The 24675-nt window shown below is 47.2% G+C and overlaps 1 protein-coding gene across 2 annotated transcripts in view; it reads left to right on the top strand.

Annotated features, from left to right (window-relative positions):
• Positions 1-24675, top strand: part of BAHCC1 (BAH domain and coiled-coil containing 1) — a 253804-nt gene that overhangs the window by 128628 nt on the left and 100501 nt on the right. The window contains exon 3 of one of the 2 annotated variants that reach the window (XM_069199768.1): positions 4182-4355. In XM_069199768.1, coding sequence (XP_069055869.1) covers positions 4182-4355 — 174 coding nt within the window. The remainder of the gene's footprint in view (positions 1-4181; positions 4356-24675) is intronic. The other variant, XM_069199769.1, reaches the window with a different exon arrangement.

Below are 24675 nucleotides of genomic sequence, written 5' to 3' on the forward strand. Positions count from 1 at the left end.
TTCATCCCTCCCACTTGCACCTTCCCGTTGTCTGTATTGCTTCTCGCCCACCCACCATAACAAAAAAAAAGCTCTGTGACATGGCCAGTGCTGGCCGCATCACAACACTTTTCTATTTTACCATCCCGGTTTATACCCTAAGTCCCTGGCTCGCTCCCTCCCTCCGTCCCATTGTCTGTCTTGCCCCCACCACCTGCCAGAAGAAAAAAGTGCTATGACGTGCCCAGCACTCGTCGCGCCGTAGTGGTTTTGTTTTCTAACTTTACTTATAGACATGCTGAACAGCTACACTGTTGTATAGCGTGACTAAAAGAGATTGACAAAGCTTACAGCTCTCGTATATGCGAGACCTATTGGTTTTACCAGTGCTTGCGTTAACACACCATCCATTTTCTGCTGCGTAATCCTGATGGTGCGCCGCCCGCATTCCTTTTGCCTACTCTAGGCCTTGACACACTATGTGGCTGATTTGAGGTCAGCTCTTCACAACCTGGAGTGGGCCAAAAGGGTGGGAGAATGGCGTGGACAGGATTTGGCTACCTATGAATCCCTTTCTGTGTTATAATGAAGTCCAGGATTGCAGACAGTCTCAGCGTGATTTACAGGCCTGACTCACTGGAAGTTCCCTTCAAAACAGACCCTGGTCCGGAGGTCTCGCACGGATCCAATGAGCAACGTCCTCTCTTGAGACGCAGCCTTCGACCCCCTACGGTCTTTGCCCAGTAGATCCTACTGGTCTTGAGAATGCAGTTGGGGCTCTAGTTGGGTGCATACCACTAACGGGAGATTCAGGGGGCGGTGAAGAGTCATTGTCCCTGATGCCATTTTCTATTCTCTTAAAGAGACATGCATTCATTAAACAAGGGGAGGTGCGCCATTTACTGTATAGCAAGGGAGCGGTAGCGTTCCTTTTGGTACCTAAGGAAGCTTTGTGGCCGTTCAAGAAAATGTATATTCCAAGGAGGAAAACTGCAAAACAACAGAAATTAAGCGTCATTAATTACACCCATGCTCTGACACGTAAATTGATGCATGGATGGTTAATGGCTGCATGGGTGGATAAACTCTTGATTATGCTTATGCATGGGTGGGTAAATGAATGCATTGATGCAAGGCTGATTTAATAAGTGATAAACAGAATGTTTTTATAAATGCAAGGTAATGGGTAGATGGATGGATTTCTGGATTGTTAAATGGATGCACAAATAGCGTAACAGGTAGTCTGTCTGCAGATTTACCATTTTCACCACTGCTTTGGAATCGTTATTTAGTCAGATACGAGTGGGTGGTGATTGCAGCTCAGCACATTTCAGCACTCCAGGTGTCATCTATGCACCCACAACCATATGTATTCATTAAACCATTCTCTTGATCAATTATTTAATCATCCGGGCACCAGTGCGTTAATTTAACTATACATGCATCGTCATAATCATGTGTATCCACCCACGCAGCCCTTACCCCTCCATGCATCAACTGAAGTTTGAGAACATACTTCAGCAATGTTTAGGTTCTACTCTGTTGAGGTGCCTTCGTCGAGGTAGGGTGGACTTTCCGCTGGGGCTAGGGAGCTGTTCATCTCGTAGTACGGCACCACGGTGAGGTGGGGTGGGTCTTTTGAGAATTTGGGATATAACGATTTAACAGTGTCTTCGGCGTACTGTCTGTGGGTCTAGTTATGTGTGCACGCCAGGCGTAAGGGCCAAGACATTTCAAAAACAGAACATCCCAGGGAAGCTCTTTTGGTTTTCCTGAGTTAAAAATAAAAGTTTCACTTTTAGTACATGTCTCATATTAGCTTAAGGCGGCCTGCCAGCTCGGAGCCGAGCAGGATGCAGGCTTCTCTCCAAGGGTGACGGTAGATTTAAATGTGTGCAGAGGAGGAGAGGTGGGGAAATGGAGAAACATGGAGAACAACAGGACGTGGGTCGGGAGAGAGGAGGGAGTAAAGTGATGAGAGCGGTAGTGGGAAGCAGTTGGAAGAAAGGCGGGGAGGGGAAGGGAGGTGCTAAGGGACTGCAGTAGAGGTGAGTAGGGACCTCAGATGGAAGGGAATCGTGGCCGGATTGCAGAGTCGTCTCAAGTGGAAAGTGGGGAAGGGAAGAGGGAAGCGAAAAGAGGCGAGATGGCGGAAAGAGGGTTAACGACGGAAAAAGAGAAGGGAGAGAGGTGGAAAGGAGGGAGAGTGTCATGACTTTAGTACTCATGTGTTTGTGCGGGGTCATTAATAAATCATGTGGGTTTCCGCCACTTGACACTTTGGCTGTTCAAGGACTCTAGCGCCTCGAAGCTCTTTTTGGCAAGTGTGCGCTCTTCACGAAAGTAAATGCATCATAATTCAACATGGAGTCGGGAGAAGTGGGCATTAGAGAAAAACGCAGTGGAGACAAGTGAAATGGGGGAAATTGAGCATTAGGTCGGAGGGGAAACGGAGATTATGGGGGCGGATGGGTGATAATGTGTCTGTGGAGGAAAGGAAGGTGCAAGAAGGATGCCAAGAGAGAGGGGCGGGGAGGGGCAAATAACGCGGGTATGGACGCGGGTAGCTCTTTTCTGTACATACCTTTTGTAATCTTGGATCCAGCCAGAGGGAGGAGTGGAGATTTCTGTGCCAGACCCCTGCGGTACTGGTTTGAAAAGTCATCCACTGGGAGGGTACCTCGAAGATTTTTTTTTGTTTCGAAGATGAGCCAACGTGGAGGGAACAGTGGATCGACTTGCTTTCTAAGGAGGGGCTGGGGAAAAGTCAGACAGAGGCCTGTTTATACTCACGGAAAAGCACGTACTGCAGTTGATGCATGCTTATCCGTAAATGGCCACGGCGCGGCGCTGTTTCTGGTCGGTCGTCCTTCCAGAATGAAGTGACAGGTCGGTCCTCGTTTAAATCCTGACTGGCCTAGAACAGTCAGCCCCCTCTGCCATGTCTTTGATATGTGACAGACACTGTCCCTGCAGACAGGAGCAGTCTTTTGGGAGCTTACCGTTTCCCTAGAGAACAGTCCAGCCATCTCTGTACTTCACATAGGCCAGTACCTCCCAGTGCTCTTCACATGTGTACAAAGAGGCGTGTGGGTGGACTGGAGGTGGGTGGAAAACTTGGGGAATATGCGAAAACACTGGGACGGGCCCTGGAGCAGGAGAATGCATTGCTTCAGGTCGGGGTTCAGGATAATAAATGGGACAGGCAAGACAGCAGAAGAAAATATTGGGACGGGCCGAGGTGCAGCAGAAAAGATGGGGGAAGGTTGGGGAGCAGGATAAAAGAGTGGGCAAGCCAAGTACCAGCAGAATCGACTGGACAGGCTGGGAAGCAGCAGAAAAGATTGGGGCAAGCCGAGGAGAAGTAGAAAAGATTAAAGCAGGCCAATTAAAAGTAGAAAATATTGGGGCAGGCAAATGAGAAGTAGAAGAGATTGGGGCAAGGCAAGGAGGAGAAAAGATTGGAGAGGGCCAAGGAGAAAGGGGAAAAATGAGGGCACGTCGAGGACCAGCAGAAAAGATTGAGGCAGGCCAGTGAGCAGTAGAAAGAATTGGGACAGGCCGAAGAACAGACCGGAACCTGGGCGTGGCAGCAGATCGGGTGCTGTTTGGACCAGGTCGAGGAGTGTGATAGGCATAGACGCCTGGCCCGAGCGCAGAAGTGGCATGCCTGAGGCTGTTGTGACTGGCGAGGGAGCAGGAGAGGCATGGCCAGGGACTGCTTTAGGCACTGGCCCTGGCAGGAGCGGGAGAAGCAGATGAGCCCCATTTTGAACCATGTAAAAGTTATAAACATAGTTTTTCCATTCCCAGCTACCCCTCCCACACCGTACTCCCCAGGCACCTCTTTTCCAAGGCGCTGGAGGAGAGCCTGCTTCTTCTGGGTTCCAGATGGGGCAAGTGCGCTCCTCAGCCGTTTACCACGGGAAAAACGGGGATGGCTCGCAGCGGGTACACTGGCTATGGGGCTCAAGGAAGGGACACGAACAGGCCAGTGCGTGGAAACTGCAATCCAGATTTTCCGGGGGTTAAGGTAGCTTAGTGAGTTGAGCGCATGCCGCAGAACGCTTTCATCTCCAGACCTGTACAGTAAGAACAATTGGTTTCGGTGGTAATGCAGTCTATAACTGTGCACGATTTGAATTATGTTACGATTGACTCTTTACTTCATCTAATGCTAATATGTTGTCTTTTCATTCCAGCAGGCAGCATGATGGCAAATTCCTCGGCCTCGCTCATGGGGACCTTCCTAACCAGTGGCTTGGGGTCGGCGCCTGCGCACCCGGCGGTCCCCACGTCGTCCCCCTCGGAGCCCGCCTTCCGTGGGCCGCACGGGGCCGGAGCCTCGCAGCTGTGGTTCTCCCACTCCCACGAAGGTAAGGGCAGTCTCGCCGCCATTTTTTTGGCCCTCGAGCCCTCTTCCTGTTCCGGTCTCTGCTGTGGCCAAGTTAAGGCACATTTTGTTGGCCCGTCGTTCCCTCTACGAGCGAAACGCCTTACCTAGACTCCATGGGTTTCTTTATTTCAGATTATTATAGAGTTAAAAGAGAGACTGGCGTCGGAGGCGGGTAGACTGTATTATTTGTGGCTCTAAAAACAGACAGGACAGGGACAGAGTCCCTCACTGCTCATGTCCGCTGACTTTTGTATCATTTCAAGGTATGCCTGTTTACTGTCCAGCACATAGTGCAAGCATCAGACACGTGTGGGCCCGAGTGGTAGTATAAGTATAAGTATCCTTCCATGTTACCGCTTGTTAACATCTCTCTTAACTTTATGCTTTCTTCTGCACAAACGTAAAGGCAGCTGATAAATTTCAGTTGATTTGCATGTTTTGCTTAACAAGGATAATTACACATTGGTTTTGTTCTACACATACATACGTAGGCACAAACATACAGACACAAATTTACACACATGCACACACACACACAGATTCTTGCCCACATTCTCCCACAGACCCACAAACCTATGTACATACATATGAAGGCACTGGCACACCTGCCCACATTTGTTACAAAACATTCAAAAATAGACTTAAACACTTGCCTACATGTGTACACAAATTTGAATGAGCACACACATATGCAGAAACATACATTCACTGTGTTGTATTGCACTGGATGAGTGATGCAAACATAGCACCATTACACAGACAGAAAGGGCTCAGATGCATCTAAAAAATGTAAATATCCATGAGGGGATGGTGGAGCAACGCATGAATGGGTGAAGGAACTGTGGTGATGAAATAAAAATAAAGCCAGGCAGAAGGAGGAAGGGGGCAAGACAACACAAGAGGGAGAGAGCAACATGGAGCATGTGGTGGGCGGTGGGTGTTGGAGGCAGGGAAGGGAGAGAGCTGGAAAACACATGCACTTTTATGGAGTGCTAAATGAAAATAGTAGCTCCTTAAATGCGAACAGGGGGTGCTTAAAGCCATCCAGTCAGGATGGTAAAGTGGTTGTGCTGCTGGGGATAAACAAACAGAAGGGCAAAGCAAGCCATTTAATAAGAGGCAAGTAAATGAGAGTGACAACCTGTGGCAAGTAATGGGCCGGCTGTAAGTGAATTGGAATTTTTAGTAGGATCACAGTAGATCTTGTGCAACCAGACAGCTTGCGCTGTCTAGTAGGCAAGAACATAGAAATATGGGAATCCCCATAATAGCCGCTTTCTTTATAGTCCTCAGCCAAAGAATAAAAAACAGCCTGGAATGACAGCTTTCTTTGGAGCCCTCTTCTAAAAAATAGAAATAGGTTTTCAGGGGTGTGGAATTTATTAACATATCTACTTGTTCATGGGGCAGGTTGCTTCATAAATCTACTTGTCCTGTAAAAAAAATCTACTTGTCCCTTTGGTGCCATGTAGTGCAGCAACAAATTATGGCAAAAAGTCATTATGTAAGAGCTCTGATAATAGCCTCTGATTATGCCACACTTCTACTATAGTAAGGTTGAATACTTGCAATTTCAGTCCCTACTATAGCAATTTCCTTATTGTGCCACCTTTCTGCAGATCAACATACTGGGGCTGGAGGAAGCAGTAAGCAATAGCTCCAAGGCTGGAGTGCCTTTGAGTCTGCAAACATACTAACTTGCATGTTTCAAGGATTTTCACCAGCTCTTCTCTAATCTAGTCCCAAAATGAGAAAGGTTGGACATTTACTCCTGACAATGGCAAAAGTAGAAGTTCTTCTAGTATTGAGAAGAAGGTGGTTAGAGGGAAAGTGAACTTGTAAACGCTCAATAGATTTTCACATGAGCAAATCTACACTTGCATATTTGCTCATTCTAAAATATAGTTCACAAATATGTTCTAGGAGTGTATGATTTCCTAATCTACTTCTGTAAGCTCTTGTCAATTCCTGAAAGCCACTTATTCAAAGACCTATACCATGGGTGCACTTTTGTGACCTTCTTTAGGAATTGGGTCCCTAATTAGGTGTGGCATTAACAAAGACATTTTGTTTTTATTAAACTTTTCTTTCGCTCTCAATTAATGACTGGTTTTACTTTGAGTGATCACTTTCTGCTCTTCCACAAGGAGCATATAGGCACAAAGTAGTGTTGTTCAGTGCCAGGAACTACTGTGGCAATCAGTGGTGTAAAGAAACTGGAGGGGGTCCCCCTACAAAGAACATGGAGGCCCTCAACTCCAGACTCACTCAAGGCAGATGCTATCCTGAGGGTGCCCCATGAAAGGGGGCTTCAGGGCCTTTGTTACGCAACTGGTGGCAGTGTGTGCTTTTTGAGGCCAAAAACTTTTTTTTTCTTTTTGCCAGTGTTTGTTACAATCGTTAGGGCCTGGCAGCTCCCACAACAATAAAGTGTTACAAAATCTGTGTCAAAACAAAACATGCATTGACGAAACCAAAAGACTCTAAAAAAATGTTAGATAAGTTGGCTTTGCCAGTGCTTGTTTATTTTCATGCTTCCCATAATCTTGTTGAAAATTGTTACACTAATTTTCCATTAGGAATACTTTTTTGTAAATAAAAGCATGCATCAACACATTTTACTAAATGACGCCTCAAAGAAATAGCACCTAAAATGTCATTGGAGCAAAACATTTTTTTCCTACTTGCATTTTTTCGGAACATTTTATGTTAAAGCAAAGAATCATTACTCTTGCTTACAATCTTCTGCAAGCATTCACATCTGATCAAAGAGCATTCTGGGAGCATTATACTTAGCCTCATATTGTTAAACGTTTCAAAGATGTGTGTACACCTTTCTTTTTTTTACTGGAACCACTGTCATTAGTACAGTGTCATCTTAAAACATTTATTTACAATGCCCACACTAATATTAAAGGCCAAATACAAGTCTGAACAGCATTAAAATGGACACACATTACTTCAACTGCAGACAGTTCCCTTCTCTGTAAACTGGCATCCAAAGGGTTTGTGTTGCAGGGGGTTGGGCCTACTTGTCCCAGGGACAAAATAAACATGAAATCTTGTTGCCCTTGACCCTAAACCATATGTCCCAGGCGTTGGGTGATAGGAATTCCACATCCCTGGGTTTTAGAGGCCACCCAATTAGGGATGCAAACAAATAACAGAAGATGGACTAGAATGGCAAACTCCAAATAAACAGAACTAGAATGGCTTGTTCCCTGCTCTCCAATACACAAATACAAGGAGTGTATACCCTTACTCAAGAACTAGCAGCAGACTGGTCCTTTGACCTATAAGCAAGAATAAATGGTAGACTATAAGAACATGTTCCCTGTCAATCGTCAGTCTGAAGTTGTGTTGGAAAAGCAGGAACATGTAGGTAATTTTCTACGTGCTAGATGTGCAAAGAAGTGTAATACCATTGCACCTCAGTCATCACCATAGAGTACCTGTGGCCCGTCTGTTCACGGCAATGCCAGGTGAGAAGCAGTGTTTGTGAACTTTGTGTGGCACTTCACCAGCTCTCCTCAAAGTGAAAGTTGGATTAATTTGAACATTGGTATAGTAACCTGACTAGGAGTGTTTCCTTGTAGTTGGTTCTGTCATGTCCCGGCAATGCTTAATTTGAGCAGTGATTTCCAGTGCATGGCACCGGCACTTATTTTTTAGGGCCGGCACTTATATTTCTGCGTCAAGCATTTACTGCGAGCAAAAGACACATATGGGAATGGCCGAAGAAGAGAAAAACGAAAAAGCGCCACAAAGGGAGAAAGCAGAAAGCAGCAAGAGTGAGCTGAAGGGGCATGGAGTGGCTGTTAATGGATTGAAGAGGCCTGAGAGGGCTTTAAGATTATGCTGCCTCAGTATTCCGTGCTCGCACATTTAAATGCAGCAGCCGCGTATTCCAAAGGAGTTGCTTTGGGCACCGGCACGTTTTTATTTACAAATCAAGCACTGTGTCCAAGTTGTCTGTATGGGAGGTAACCTTTCATTATGTAATCGCACCACTGCTGATATTGCATTTCCCTTGTTTTCCGCTCCTGCTTTAATTGTTTGTATTGTAATAAAGCTCGCACGTTTGCAACTATAAATTAATAAATACATTTGTGACAAAAATATGTAAATGTTAAAAAAAAATACGCTGAAAAAAAGGTCTGTAAGTTTAGAAGCAGTTGTCATGACAGGGTTTCCACGTGCACAAGCCAGCTGCCTTATATGAACATTGGCACTTCCAGCAGGGCCGCTGCAAGGCAGGTAGGACAGAGAGGTGAGTCACTGATTTTTGCTCGGAAGCTTCGGCCTATCAGAAAGGGCCTGGTTTCCCATGCACTTTCTGCTGGTGCTGCAGGTGCCAAGGCTGTAGGAAGACAACAAAGAGCTACACAAAAAGATCACACGAAGCGAAACGAGCACCATTTGGAATCAAACATGGTTTGAAAAACCTGTTCAGCAGATTGACGATGAGGTGCCGGTAACTGCGTGTTGCCTGGCGGATGAAACCTGTCCTTGCGCCTCCAGAGACGGTTATCGGAATGTGGGAGATAGGCCTAAATACCATGGTCGGGAACTGGGTCAGAACTAGGGATTTATTTGAGATGACATTTGTTTTCGGTGAATCGAGGACTGGGGCTGATGAACACTTGCATTGGTAATTAAAATGCTGCTTTCGTATTAAAGGGGACATCCAGTGAAGAGACATAATAAATGTATCTCGACCTCGTTCCGCACCACTATCAATCAGCGACAATAGACATTCTAGAATGATCCTTTGAATATTGTTGCTTGGGTTAGGAGACCCATTGTGACATTATATTCACTCAGTGCCCCTCGAAGTTCTGAAGTCTTTGGCAGAAGGGAGGCAATATCCCACCTTAGAGCCCAGAGGTCCTTTGCCCACCTGGCACAGCCGGCCTACGATTTGGAGGCCCTGCCACCACGGCACTCTCCTGGCCTTGTATCGAGCCCTGTGGGAGTCACTCATTAGGGGTGCGGGAACATTTACTGGGACCGACGTGGTGGGTGGGTTGACCAGAATTTTGAAGCCAAAAACAGGGACATTTCACAAAAATAGGAGGACTACGATTTTACTTCAACCGAGCGCACAGAATGACAACGCTCATGAGCATAGAATTACAGAAGAGGCGCTAAGAGTAATGTCTGTAAATTAAATTGCTTTCTCAGGTCACCTGCTATCTCTGCTTTAGAAAACAAAACAAAACAAAAATCACCTCCCATGGTTTTCAGGCGACCATCTTTGAAAACCAGGACATGAGCTACATTTCCCAAAATATGCTGGGACAGCCGGTGAAAAACTGGGCGTGTCCCGGCAAATCCGGGACTCCTGGTACCCCGAGGTGCGTGGGGAGAATTTGCTGAGCGCATGTGAAGAGTGAAGAACATTAATGCAGTCGGGGCATTTTATGTGGAATACTTCGTCGTGGGGGTGGAGCGAATGAAGTCGCACTTCTGTGAGGCACATTCATCCCCGGTGTATGGATAATATGGGAGGGAGGATGTGGGGGGGGGGACCATGGCCACGCACCCCCAGCTGGACACAGCAAAGCAACATGCTTGCCAAAAGACAACGTGTCAGCACACATTTCATGAAGGAGGGAGCGTAGGAGAACGCCTGCTCCAGGAGGGAACGTGGCAGTATGCCTGCTGCATAAGATGTGGCAACGCAGCTGCTGTGAGACGAAACGCGGCATATGCCTGCCCTGGTAGCTGGCGATATGCCTGCTGTGGTACAAAATGTGTATACATCTGCAGGGGCACATGGCAGGGGGCTGTGCTGTCACGCGAGAACGGTGCTGCACACGGTATCTTTATGGATGTCCGCTGCAAAAGAGACTATGGCACGGTGCCCGCTTAAGGGAGGGGCGTGATATATCTGGTTTACAAAGGATTGTGGCAGTTTACGTGTTGCAGGAATGACCTTTGCAGCATGCCAGTTTGAAGGTGGTGTAATATCTGGTGCAAGATGCAATGTGATAGCATACCAGGTACAGACAATCTAACCTGCCAGATGCCCCCACCCAGCGAGTGGCATTCTGCCCCTTCACCCTTGGAGACCAGTTTGTGGGTTCAGCTCACTGCTTGGCGTATTGCCTGGTACGCTGTCCCGGGCGGTCTCGGAAGAGTTAATGGTTTCAGTCCAGGACATATGCCTTCTTCTTCCTCTGGACTCGGCACTTTGTTGTTGCCAGTGCCCCTCCCCACTCCAGTGGTACACACCCTCCTCCGTGCAGTTCTCATGGGGTTGCCACAGTTCATTATACCAGCCTTCATCATTCGGGACCGGTTCACGGGTTTACCTCGAACCCTCGGCCTGCTAGCTGTCTGGAGCAATGACTGCGCTCTGACTGCTAGCTGTCTGGAGCAATGACTGCGATCTGCCTGCTAGCTGTCTGGAGCAATGACTGCGATCTGCCTGCTAGCTGTCTGGAATAGTGATTGCGCTCTGCCTGCTTGGAACAATGACTGCGCTCTGACTGCTAGCTGTCTGGAGCAATGACTGCGATCTGCCTGCTAGCTGTCTGGAATAGTGATTGCGCTCTGCCTGCTGGCTGCTTGGAACAATGACTGCGATCTGCCTGCTAGCTGTCTGGAGCAATGACTGCGATCTGCCTGCTAGCTGTCTGGAGCAATGACTGCGATCTGCCTGCTAGCTGTCTGGAATAGTGATTGCGCTCTGCCTGCTGGCTGCTTGGAACAATGACTGCGCTCTGACTGCTAGCTGTCTGGAGCAATGACTGCGATCTGCCTGCTAGCTGTCTGGAGCAATGACTGCGATCTGCCTGCTAGCTGTCTGGAGCAGTGATTGCGCTCTGCCTGCTAGCTGTCTGGACCCTGCCTGCGCCCTGCCTGCTAGCTGCTTGGAACACTGATAGCGCACCGCCCGCTAGCTGTTTGGAGTACTGATCGCTGGGCACCTTTCATAAGGGCCCTTCTGTGCCGTGAACTGCCCCACTGTTGTCTTCTGGCACCAGAGCCGCTCCAGACGTGACGTCGCGGGCAGTGGCAGAGGGTGAAGAGAAGCGCCGTGTTCTTCTTCACTGCCTCCGGGCTGTGAAAATACCTGCCGGCGAAGGTACACTTGGCCCCGTGCCTGACCGCACGGCCGCTCTTGTGTCTGGGCACGCCGTCGCGGCCCTGCCCTGTCTGTCTGTGCCCTGCCTTGGCACAGTGCACTGCTCAGTCTGCAGGGTGCGGCGTGTGCAGCCAGGTGTGTGTATCTATCTACAGGTGAGGGCAAAAAGGCGAGGATTTAGGGGTCAGCTTATGCACACAGAGTCTATAGAGAGGGGACAGGCACAGTCAAGTGTGTGTGTTTGTGTGTGTTTGTGTGCGCAACGGTGTACACTCCGATGTATGCCTAGGGAGCGCAGTTTGCATTATGTTGTGTGTAAAGATATGGTTGGACACTCAGGGGCTCAGGAGGACAGTGAGTGTAGATGTGTGCGCATGCGTGCGCACAGGCGAGCATCCACATATTCGTGCACAGGTGAGATACTACTCACAGAGCAGGTGCCGGGAGGGAATGTGCAGTGGAAGGGGAATGCATTGGTAAGGCCTTGCATCCAGGTTTGTATGCATATACTGTGATGCTTTGTGCGTGCACATTACTGCACATGGAAGGGGCGGCATGAATAGATGTGTGCAGTTAGCTGTCTGCGTACAGCTACATCTGGACACCACAGGCACTACCATTGGAGCTGAATGTGCAGTCGCATGTGTTATTAAAAGTGTGCAAGTGCGTCTGTAAAGGTATGGCCTACTTTCATTGCGAGTCTTAAGCTGCGTGTATCCCAGGGTATGAGTGCACTTAGGTACATTTGTTAATGTTAAATATATACATCACGAGAACGCTGTGGAGTTCGTGCAGTCAGGTATGTGTGCATACACATGATCGCACATCCTGGGGGTCTAGGGGCCTGTGTTCTAGGTAATGGTGCATGTAGGCAGGTAAGGCCGCATATTCAGGGGGTTCCGGTCAGGTTTAGTCAGGTGTGTGTGCGCATCGCAGGCGGCACACAGAGCCTTGAGAACACTTTGTCTATTGTGTGACACAGATTGTTATGTTGAATGACCCCTTGGGTTTCTAAAAGTGTGCCTGCAGGACTGTGGATGAAGGTGCTGTGGTTGCATGGGCAGAGAGGTTGATTCTGAGTGCCTGTGTGTGTGAGAAGGGAAAAGTGCCCGCCCCGAAGTTGGGGGGCGTGGCCCGTTAGGGGTCGGGGCCTCCAAGGCCCTGGGGCACTCCCCCCTTTGTCTTGACGGCCCTCTCACCAGGGGTACCCGGAATCGGCCGCGTTTCCGCCCACGCGAGGTGTTGGAGGGCGGAAGTAGGCAGGGGGGGCATGTCGTGGGGCCGACATTGGTCGCTGGGGCCGGTTCCGGCCGCCGCATACCGGTGGGGGGCTATTTAAGAGCCCTCCAAAGAAGGCTAGTCCTTCTTTACCTGCGTGCGGCGGCCGGGACCTGCTCAGCGGCACAATAAATTCTCGTTAACATGTAAATAAGAATGTTTTCTTAAATGATTGAATTTTGCTACACTTTCTATGACAGTTGTACTTGTTGAGTTATGATATGTTTTTAAATGTGTTTTTAAAAAATAAAAATAACCTCTTCCAACGATAAGAATTTGTCGCTCTGTGTATTCCTGGTGGGGGGGAGCGTGGGCCGTTTTGGAGGCCTCCGGACCCTAACGTTTATAAGAATTTCTGAAGAAATTTGGATGAAGGCAGTGGTCTATGGGCAGAGAGGTGGTTTCTTAGTGTGTGGTGCATGTGTGAGACGTTTATAAAAGTGTGTCTGCAAGACTGCAGATGAAGTCTGCTTCAGTGGGCAGAGAGACTGGCTAGGGCGTGTGTATGTGAAGTTTCTATAAGTGTGTCTGCAGCACTGTGGATGAAGGCCGTAGTTCCATGGGCGGAGAGGCTGGTTCTGTTTGCGCATGTGTGAGAGACGCCAAGACATCCCCAGTATATGGATCTCGTTTGCTTGAGCAAGAGCGCCTCCGGAGATTGTTTACTTTGCAAACAGAGACAGCCAAACACTGATGTAAATGATGAAACCACTGCACAGAAATACGGGCGCTGAAAGTCGAGTCAGGTTTTTTTGTTAGAAGACAGAGTGGCACATGTTTTCAGAGACACAGGTTTGAAGGCATCTGTAATAAGGCCCTCCACTCACAACATTACAGTGACAAATAGAGACACAGTGATGAGCAGACACAGCGAGGGGGACGAAGACATATCCGTTGGGGATGGTAGACCGCCTTTTTCTGAAGCTGGGTCATTAAGGGGCATGATGGATATTAAAGGCATTATTTTGTAGCCACTCTTGAAAGGCAAGGCGACTCATACTAATCCCCGAAGGTGTACCACCTTAGTTACCCACATGTAAAGAGTACTGACCTGTTCTGCCAGTACAGACTTCTCCATGTTCTTGGCTTTTACAGCCGAGAAGGACTCTGTCTCCAATGTACCAGTTAAAGGGCGCAGGTCTTGCAGATTTGTCTATCTGATGCTGCCTCGGAAATCCTGGTGTGAAACCGACAGGGTTCAGAGCCCTGGACTCTTCAGTGTCCCCAAAATCATTTGAAATAGCAGCTTCTCAGCAAAGCAGCAGGTTAGGGACCCTAGGGTGGGGTCTTGAGTGACAACATTTTAGTCGAGGTGGCACTGGGATCGGCGACTGCCAGGCCAACTGTTCAGTGTTCTCTGGAGGGCACCGCCTGTCATCTGATAACCGTGTGCCCCCAGGAGCCTGGACGCGCAGCAAAAGAGCCGCCAGTTCTCTTTTCATCCTACTGTCTTTTCTGCTGCGATCTGTTGGGAGAGGCTGTATGAAAGCTCCGACTGTAAACACTGTGGGTGAAGAGGGTCTCGTGCGCTCTCTGGCCGCCCACTGTCTATCCAGCAGTGTCCATTATTTCCAAATCTCTGTCATGCCGATTCCTACCATTGCCACCTCCCATCCTCCTGACTTCTGCATCCTCCCCCTTGACTCTCCGGCTCTCTCCTTCCATGTTCCTCTTCTGCTCCTTCCCAGACGACCTTTTTGGCCAGACCCCTGACATTGACCCCTCATAATGCACCATGGCTCGGTCGGGGTGATCACCCTTTGGGCAAGACAACTTCATCAACAAGGCTCATTCCGCAGCCACTGTATAATCTCCCCTTCTTTTCTCTCTGCTGGCGCCTCTGCCCACTGCGGGAACATAACCCGACATATCATGCCCACATGTAACAGAACATCGGGGCAGGCACTATCTGCAGCCCTCCTGGCGGCCTTGATAAATGCCAGGCGAAGTTCTGAAGGATACTGAATAGAAGCGATGAAGTTCCTGCATTCAGTGGCCCTGCTATAGAATGGCTCTAGGATGGCTGTGGGAGGGGCTCTGTCTGAAGGGTCTCTGGTTGAGGAGTGCCCCGTTGACAGGAGTCCCCGGTTGCGGCTCTGCAGCCAGACTCGGAAACGAAGAACTTTTGTGAACACATCTCATTACAGTTGTCTCCCCTGGCCTGCGGGGCTCTTTGTAAATACATTTACCTTAAAAACGCGGCCTACATACAAGGACACACGTATCGGATCAGAAGCTATGCGAATAACACGAACACGCCTGCAATCTCTCTAACTTCAAATATAGGCGTAGTATGTTTAAGGAAGTTATACCGGGTGCCATTAGCCCTCCATCCACGTTACGATGCATCCTCAACAGCCTGGCACCTGCCCTTCTTAAAAGGCCTAGGTTGCCTGCTTTTGCGCTGTAAGTGTTGCACCAGCAGCTGCCACAGCCCCTCCAGATGCATCACTCCTTACCATTTGCCCCAGGCTTTGTCTCCGCTTTAAAAGTGGATTTGAAGAACCCATTTCCCTCTCTACTTCCTTCCTTGAGCAGCATTCCCAGCCTTGCAGGCCACACCCTCCTTCTCCTGCAGTGGGGTGTGTCTGAGTAGGTGAGGCACCTTTTTATTATTTGTGTTTGACCTCATTATGCTTGGCAGGGGCTTGTTTTTTTTTTCCGGCCTGTTCAGGGCTATATTTAAAGAGACTTTGGCAACAAAAGTCATGGCACCTCTGAAGGTTGATAGTTATATAATCACAGACTGGGTGGTGTGGCGAGCAAAAGAATTGATGGATTAAACACTGCTCTGCAATTGGGGGTGAATGTTTGAGAAGCTCCACATTTCATCCATCATTTGTGTTTGTTTGCTTTTGTCGCCCTGAGTGCTCCGAGTATGCCCAGACGCAGGTCTCGGGCTCACTATGCCATTGGACTCAAGCTAGCCTGGCGTTCCAGGATGCTTGTTTCCAGTCCAGGGAGGACCTGGCCTGGAAGTTTGGGCTGGACTGTTCCCATGGGGAACAGGGCCAAGACTGATTTGCATATGGCTAGGTCTAAACTGGGCTTGTGTGGTGAGCAAAAGAATTGATGGATTCAACACAGGTCTGTAACTGGGGGTGAATGTTTGATTTGTTCTGCATTCCGTCCATCATTTGTGTTTGTTTGCTTCAATGGCAGACTGGGCACCAGCAGACAGTGAATCTGCTGGTGCCAGCCCGATCTACTTGCCATGCTCTGTTGTCACTGCACCTGGACTCTGTGCACTTTCATGCCGAGCAGCAGCTAGAGGATGGCGAGGTTGCAACAAAAGAGGGATCAGCTTTGCCCACGCACATTCCTTGCTCAGCAGCCTCACATAGCAAGTTGGCCTGGCATCTATGCACATTATTGGGTAGCAGGTTCTCTGAAATGAAATTAAAACACAACTGTCTCCATTTCACAAAGAAACAGAAGCAGGGCTACAGCAAGACTATTTTGATAGCCGGGTCTTGCATTATAGTCCTGCATCTAGATGCAATAATATTTTTTTTAAAGATCAATCATTCTTTAATAAAAATGATAACCATTCATGGTTGAGTAAAGGTAGCATGTGACAGCGGTATTTGTAAAGTTATCTTTATAATAAGAGCAAGGCACCATAAGCAGTATGCTGCAAAAAATAAAGCAGCAATGTAAGGTATGTAATTTTAAATTTCCAATCGTGGGCTATTGTCTTTTAATAGTTTCCCACAGAGCTCAGCCTCACCAGAAGCAGGCTATGCACGGAAGGCTATGATGGTATCTGGATCGTTGTTTATAGTTCTGCGTTTGTGTTCGTGAAAAACACAGAAACCGACACAGGGCTAGAGACTTCCTTGCCATCCACAGTGCTCTATATTGTCCTGCTTTTCTATCCAATCAGTATGCTCCAGGGTGGGACAGAGATTAGTTAGAAAAGTCATTGAATAAGAAGCAGGAAAATGAGATACACAAGAAAGCATTCAATCAACAGCAAGAGGTGACCCAAACTGGTTGTGTGTGTATATCTATCTATCTCTCTATGTATCTATCTATCATTGACTATTGTAAACAGGGAAAATGGATATTTGTGTACAGACATATTATATAAAAATATGTGTGTGTGTGTGTGTATATATATATATATATATATATATATATATATATATATATATATATATATATATATAATAATGTGTGCAGATACAGAGAGAATATTATGAAATGAGGGTTGGGCAGGGTAATAGTATGAAATTGAATCTGGATCTTTGCACTGTAGTAATGCGTGAACGTGCATTTATTGTTATAGATTCTACCAATAACAGGTGTTAAAGACCCCATGTTTTATATATGTATATATATATATATATATAGATCTAAAACAACAGAAATGTTTTTCAAGTGGATCATGCTGTCGCACTCTGTGATAGACATAGTTTGAGATTTAGATATGAAAGACTTATTATTGGCCATCTCCAAGGTGGTTGTTGCTTTGCCCCAGATTCTAGGTGCCAATGCGCAGGGCGTGACTGCTGTGCCGATGACCTCGGCCTTCAAAACATTGCTGCTGTGATGGCATCGCTTGCAGGAGTCTGGAAATGTACCCTCGTCGCCAGGGTGGAAAAACATGCCTTTCTTCTCGCGAAACATTTTTCCTCGGGTAGTGTGACAAGGGTTATCTAAGTGCAGCTGAAGTTCCATTTAATAATATTGTGTTCTGTGTTAATTGTATAGTCCTTATAATCTCTAGAGGTCTCGAAGCGCACATTGGTAGCTGTGAACTTGACGGGAAGATTAATTATATATATATATATATGTGACCAGTGCATTCCTAAAACTGAAGAACTGACGGCCTCGTTGGCTCGCCAACATACGTATCTGTGACCACCGTGTTGATCAAAAATCTGTGGTAGGCGCGCCAACCCACTGAGCTACCTTACTCGCGCTGCTGCGCGTGCGCATAGAATGTTAAGAGCCACGCTTGAGCTGCGCAGATTGTTTATCTTTTTGCGCTGTCAGCAGACGTGCACAACTCTGCAGCTCCCCCGCGCAGCATGGCGGCCACGCTGCGCCGGGCGAAGGGACTTCTTTGTCACATTGACGTGTAGTGACTACTTGTATAGCGTGCACCGCAGGCTGAATTGGGTCCTGACCCTTGCACAGCGGGTGTTTCTACTGCGCTAAGCAGTGGTCCTTGCCCCGGCCCGCACTGCCGCTGTTCCGCGGACAGAGGGTGGGGGCGCTCTGCCTGTGATCCCGCTACGGCACGGCGAGAGCAGGCGGGAGCGGGGACGGCCACAGCACGTGGGGAAGCCAGCTGGCACCCGCTCAAACAAGAAGCTGGGCACGCTGCCAGGGCTCTGTGCCCGGGCGCTGTGCCAGCCCCACCTCTCATTCTCGCACTCCGCATGTGTCCCCGGCTCTTTATTCATTACCGTCCTGGTCGAGGAGGGGCAGGGGTGGGGCACGCTCGGGAGCCAACTTTCTTAACCCTTCTCGTGACTGCGGGAATCACCTGGCATTCGGCTGGCACAGGCGGGCGCTCTTAGGGCGAATGGAAGAGGGGCGTGTGAGGGCACATGCGCAGCCCTGACAAGTGCACTGCAGCTGCTGCCGGCCAGGATCATTAGCGCGAGGCAGAGATTGCACATCTTTTGTGACTTATCGCTTAAATAGTGACGTGGCCAAGCTTATAGCTTCCGTGTGTATTCCTCAGCTCAGGGACGTCCATGATGTTTTCCCTATTCCTATTATTGTGAGTAGGAAAACACGAGGATGCCTCGGTGGAGGTCTGCCTGTGGCACCGAGGGAAGCGGCTGTTGCCCCTGCTTCGAAGCTCTGGTCATGCATTTGCTGCATAACCTGGCAGTGAAGGCAGCGGCAGGAACCGGAAATACACACCTGTAAGAGCCCTCCTTAGCTTTCAGCAGCGACGATAGAGGTAAAGGTGGAAGGGATTGACCCGCTGATGTCACGGGATCAAGGAGTACGTGATGTAACCCATGCGAGTCCTAACATTTTGATGATTTAGAGGCTGTGGCAAATTCTGTATAAACACAAAACAGTTACTTAGTTTGTAGCCTTTGTGTTTTTTGAAGCAGTGCTAACCACGCTGGTGTGGCCTCAGAAAACTGGGATATGAGGGCATGTAAGAGGGTCATTGTAGAACCATTGCTGGGCAGCGATGGACCATCCCGGGAGATAACCGGACATCCCCAACTAGATGAAAATGCCTCGAGCCGGAGTCCCGAGACCCTGGGCGGAGCATTGCGCACTGGAGATAGGTCTGGTCACACCTACAGTCACGCTTGTCTGCAAGTGAATTGTGCGTGGACAGTATCTGCACAGACGGACACAACAGCTGCTGGTCTTTACCTGTCACTACTCCTGTCCGAACCGTACCGCCCTGCAGCACGCGCCCTAGCTGTCTCTACAGCTGGCAAAGGCTCGCAACTAGCTCTGCAGGGCTCTCTACTGTTCCTTCTATGTGCTGTGACACTCGTGCATGTCAAGGACCCCAGGCCCTGTAACTCCAAGCATGGCATGGGCCTCTATCCGGAGTCTCACAGAGCCTGATAACCCCATGTTTCAGAGCCTCACTGGAAGAATAAACAGGAAGCTGGAGCGCACACCCAGCAGTTCTGTGCGTCCGGTCCTGGCAGGCATGATTCACACCCTGGTAGGCGATCCTATGAAAGAGTGCTGGAGATGAGACAGCGCTCAAACTAGCGGCGTCACTGTGAGGGAGGCGTATGCAGGTCTCCTGCTTTGCTTGGAGCCGCCTTCGGTCCAACTCAGGAATGAAATAATTAGAAACATCGAAAGGAATTAATTTACAACTTGAAAACCAAAAAGTTGAAAACTAAATGCTCGTGACAAAGTAAGCATTCCGGCTAAAAAGTTTGACGATATTAAAAGAAATTACACTTGGCGCAGTTTAGTGGTGGGATTAGGGTTACATTTAGAGTAGGGCTAGGGTGCGTCTTGTGTTTAGGATTCGATGTATCATTAGGGTTATGTATAGGGTTAGGGTTCAGATAGGTGCACGTGATGGGTTATTATTAGGATTGTGTGGTTAGGGTTGTAATTACTTAGGAAAATACAAAAAACAAATTGTCGTACTCAACCTGTTTGCTAGTGTCATAGACTGCTGTACATTTCACGTGATACATTTCTCCATTTTTAGGTGAAACGTTTGGCTTTTTTTTAACTTTAATTTTCAAACTTTCAACCTAGATTGAATTGAACCACCCGCACAAATATATCTTTTAAGGAATGAAGGCCAAAGATCAATAGCTAGGCAAGCGGGGATTTCCCCAAACCTCAGAAAATGTGCATTAATGATAAATCTTTTTTTTGAGGGACTAAATGCCAACACAAGGACCCATCACCAGTTGTTGTTACCCATCTGTGAGGTGAGCAGTGAACCTATGTAGAACCCGGGTTGTGTTTGGAGGTTAGAAGGTTGCATATGTTTATCTTAAAGATGACATCACACAAGATGGAAATGGCATGCAAAGATTACTTCAGAATCTGTTGATTCAAAGTTATTGTTACAGGAGTGGCTTTGTGAGCTGGCAGCGTAAAGATTAGATATTTCAATTGAAGTGTCTTTCTTGGCGTTGCGCTTTGTGTGTGTCTCTTTCACAGACAAGGCCTGCATGCCATGTCTGGTTCTGTTCGCATTTAAAGTTTCATCAAGGGACCTCTTTATGCACCTCACCACCAGCTGGACAGCCATCTGAGATTGCATTTGAACCTTTTTAGGCAATTCCAGTGAAAGCGCTGACGTCCAATGATTCACACACTACACCAACATGCTTCCAAACCGTAAACTGGTTCCACACTGCAACAAAATGTACTTTCAAGCCAGACCACCTCAGTAGTTCAATAAAATTACTGATTCCTGTGACAGCTCCCATCTTAAGTCTCCCACACAGTCCACCTTAGCTGTCTCTTGTCGAAGACCTATTGTCTCCCACAATATATAACATATGTACATACAGTGGACTTGGGTAAGTGCCTTGCTTTTGATTGGATGGCTTTCTTGACTATCTTATTTCCTTATCCAATGGCTTTCCATCCAGTTCTTTGCTTACCCTGCCTTTGGAGATTTTCTTCTTCTCAATTCTTTTGACTGGACTTATTGTATGCTTCAACTGATTATATTCAGGGAACTCATTATCGTCTTTTGATTTTAGCCTTGCCCTTCCTTCCCAGTGTGTGCTTTCATTTTCACCTCCTGCACCGCCACTCCCTGTGCCCTCCATGTTGTTATCCATCCAGCTTGTCTGTTGCATCTCCCATTCCTTCCCTTTCCACACTGCTTTTTTATGAACACCTACATCCCCATTGCCCCCTTCTCCTGCCACGTGTGGCATTGTTCCCCTGCTCCTCCATTGCTCCTGTAGCCATAAAAAAAAAAAAAAAAAAAAAAAAACATTTTTTTAAATAAGGTCCTGCAGCTGCAGAGCTGCAAAACTGCTTCTAACACGGTTATTTTGGACAACTTTATTTTTTTTAATTTTTATTTCCAGCTGCTTGATGATGTACTGTATGCATGTATGGTGATGCATATGTGCGTGTATTTTATCACATGGGTGGCATAGCATTCTGGCACACATGGGCATGTGTGATAAATGCTTGAGTATACATCACTGAACTTTTATTTATTTATTCTTCTGCAGATGCTGCTCAGCATTAGCAAGAGCCATTCTTTTTATGCTTGTCTCTTAAAGCCCTTTTGTTTTCTTACAGTGGGTCAGAGACCACCCATTGCTTACAGTGGTTGTCTTCATTGTCACTCTCACTTCCTTGCTTCTTAGTGGTCAGCTGTCGTAGGCTTCCTTCCTCCGTGTGTTTATGACTGCCCAGGAGGATGACTGCAGTATTGGTATCCTTCCAGTGTTTATTTTTCTTTACGCACTCTCTGAGTGAGTCTTTTTGAGATGTCTCCCTTATGCACTTTAGCCCCTCTGTGTTCTTACCAGCCGCTGACCCTGTGCTGTCCACCAGGTTGCCCCCCACCTTCCCACACTCTGTTGTAATCAGGTTGCCCCAGCCCCTCCCTCTCACCCTTTGTTGGTCGTGTCACACCAGACTCACCATCCTTCCTTTCCGATTGCCTCCTACCACCTCCTCTCAAGTTGCCTCCCACCCCACAAATAAAACTCCCCCACTATTACATGGCTCCATCTTAGAGCTTTTTCCCCACACCCTCCCTTGCTGTGTTGCCTCTTGTCTTCCAGCCCGGCCAGCAATAAAAAAACAAGCATTTGCAATGCAATAGGTCTCAGGTTTGCTAAAGTTAGAGCTATTAGTGTTTTAAACTCCTAACCTGACTTTTCTTGCCACATTAACTGAAAAGTAAAACAGTTTTACATAAGCAAGCCGATGGCCGCCATGAGCCCTAATCGGACACACAAAAGGAAACAAGTTTGCTCGCAGTGAAACGGGAAAAGTGCAATTATCCATGTAACTGGCAAAAGTGCAATTACCCATGTAACAGAGTCAATGTCAGACAAAGCGCTCGATTACTGCCCGGCGAGATGGTGCTGCCTACAAAATAAATTAAAAGTAGTCCAGAAACCATATGGAAAACATCAAGCCTCGTATGTTTTCAGGAGTTGGCCGTTGTGCTTGAGGAGGGCTAAACACCGGAAAAGGCATGACGTGTGCATGCCTTTCACTAATGAAATCAAGGTAAATTTAAAAGGCAAGCCCACAAACCAGCTAAACTGATGGGCATAACATGGCCGTGGTTAAAAGCCCACAGCCCTAAAAAGCAATATAACGTTGCCAGCGCTAGAATTGCATTTCACTCAGAATGCCATTTCGAACAAGTGCCATGAAGCACTCCCACCAAGTCTGCTGCTGACAATTTCTTGCTCATGTAAGTTCAAGTGTGTCTCGAGGGCACAGATAGTGACTTGTGGAGGACTGCTGTGGATATTCCAGATGTTCTACATCTGCGAAGAACACAAACATTCTTTACGTAGTGTGGAATCAACCATTGGTCACATGGTGGAGGGGACCCTAAGGCACACACCAGCATCCAAAACCCAAATAATTCTGACCTACTGTGATCTGAAGCCTGTTGATGGAGAGGCACTGACACCAAATCCAAAGTTGTTTATTATGTATCTGCACTTAAGTGGAAGATAACAGCATCACTTCCTGTTTGTACTTCCTTATGCTCAGTATAACACTTGTACACTTGGGCACATTTCCCCCCTTTTGGGCATCAGGGACGTAGCCTACGTGCACCTGACTTGTCTTTTTCTTATAGCTGGAATACTGTACCTGGTGAAAACTGTACAGTGCTAAGCATACATTTCCTTATGCTTGTGCGTTTCTCCAGATCAAACCATTGTTTCTATAGAGCGTAGAGAATTCTAGCAGTCACAGCCGTCTTTGGAAATGACGTGTTTCCTACAACACAGTTTGGAAGTGTGCGGAGAGGCAGAAATGATTGCCCAGGGGTGCTCTGAAAGGTATATTTCTGCATACACTCCTAGCTATATGTGAAGCATAATTTAAAAATTTTGTAATGTACAGCATCTTTTCAAATTTATATTTTTCAAAGTTTATGCTTTAGTCGGATTTCAATATTTTGCTTCTCGAAACACTTCCAGATTCTCGGTATTATCCATTTCCCACCAGATTGCCCTTCATGCAAAGGCTTGTAAGTTCCCTTCTTTTTGTGATAGGGCTTAAATATAATAATCGTGATTCAACATAACAAATTTCTGTGCATGTTTGACTCTTATATTAGTGTAAGTCAAATCCTGTCCTTGATTTTCACCCAAAATGAGCGGTGCGGTTGCAGTGTTAAGTGAGCCAAAGCTGCTTGAGATGTATTACAAGGCGAGCACCTATAATTTTCATTAGGGCCCAATTTATGTACTTTAACTGCACCAAAAAAAATACTATTAGAAAATGTATGTTGTGCAGTGCTCCTGTGCCTGATATAATGTGATCCACTGTAACAAGTCCATACAATTCATGCAGAAGTGGGATCTCCCCTGCTGCCTGCTTTAGCTCCAGTCTACTCTAACTTTTCTCTGATGGTTAGTCCTCCTTCCCCTCTAAATTTAGCCTCTGGCACTGACCTTCAAGTCACCCCAAAGATAAGAAGATTGCCTCTTTCTTTGAGGTCCACGAGCATCTGACGATTTTAATTAAAGACCTTAGAAACAATAACCTCGGTACCTAGAAGCAAAATCCTGATAAGCAAGGAATGTGGTCTGTAGATGTCTCAGCTGCAATCTGAGGCCTCCATATTTCAGTGTTTAATGTGACCCCCCCACCCCCCAGCTTCCTCACTCCGTCTCCTCGTTTTCCCCCATTGTGTGCCTCATCCTGTGCAACCTATTTAATACATGCCCATATATATACCAAAATCTGTGCATTAATTTATGGGATGAGCATGTATTTTACTCGGCTAGAGTATGTAAATGCTCTATATCTCAGACTTCCACAGAAGAACCTGAACAGACTGCAGCAAGTGCAGAAATTCATCATTTGTTTGGTTAAATAGTTTAGGAAATTGACCATGCCTCTGGGGCAGGATGTCCTTTTCATTGGCTGCCCATTCAAAAGAGATTTTTTTTTGTACGTGCTGTGTGCTGTAGATCGAGCAATGTAGGATAATGGCACCTTTTTATTAAAAAAAAAAATTTTCCCACTACACTTCTATGGAAACAATATGGTCCACTCCTCAATCTTTAGTGGTGGTAAAAGAGCACTTAGCTTCAGCTAGTTGCACAGTGATAAGTTGGTGCCATGACTGCACCATCTGACAGTTTCTTCACCAAAAGTTCTTCAAGGAGAACCCTCTTTCTGAAACACTATGAAGTGGTCTTCAAAACTTACCTACTTGTGCCATTATTTCTGGCCCACTGTGTTAATGTGTTTGAATAAATAAAAAAAACTAGGAAAAAGTGCG

The sequence above is a fragment of the Pleurodeles waltl genome, chromosome 7 (assembly GCF_031143425.1).
Source record: "Pleurodeles waltl isolate 20211129_DDA chromosome 7, aPleWal1.hap1.20221129, whole genome shotgun sequence".
Taxonomy (NCBI): Eukaryota; Metazoa; Chordata; class Amphibia; order Caudata; family Salamandridae; genus Pleurodeles; species Pleurodeles waltl.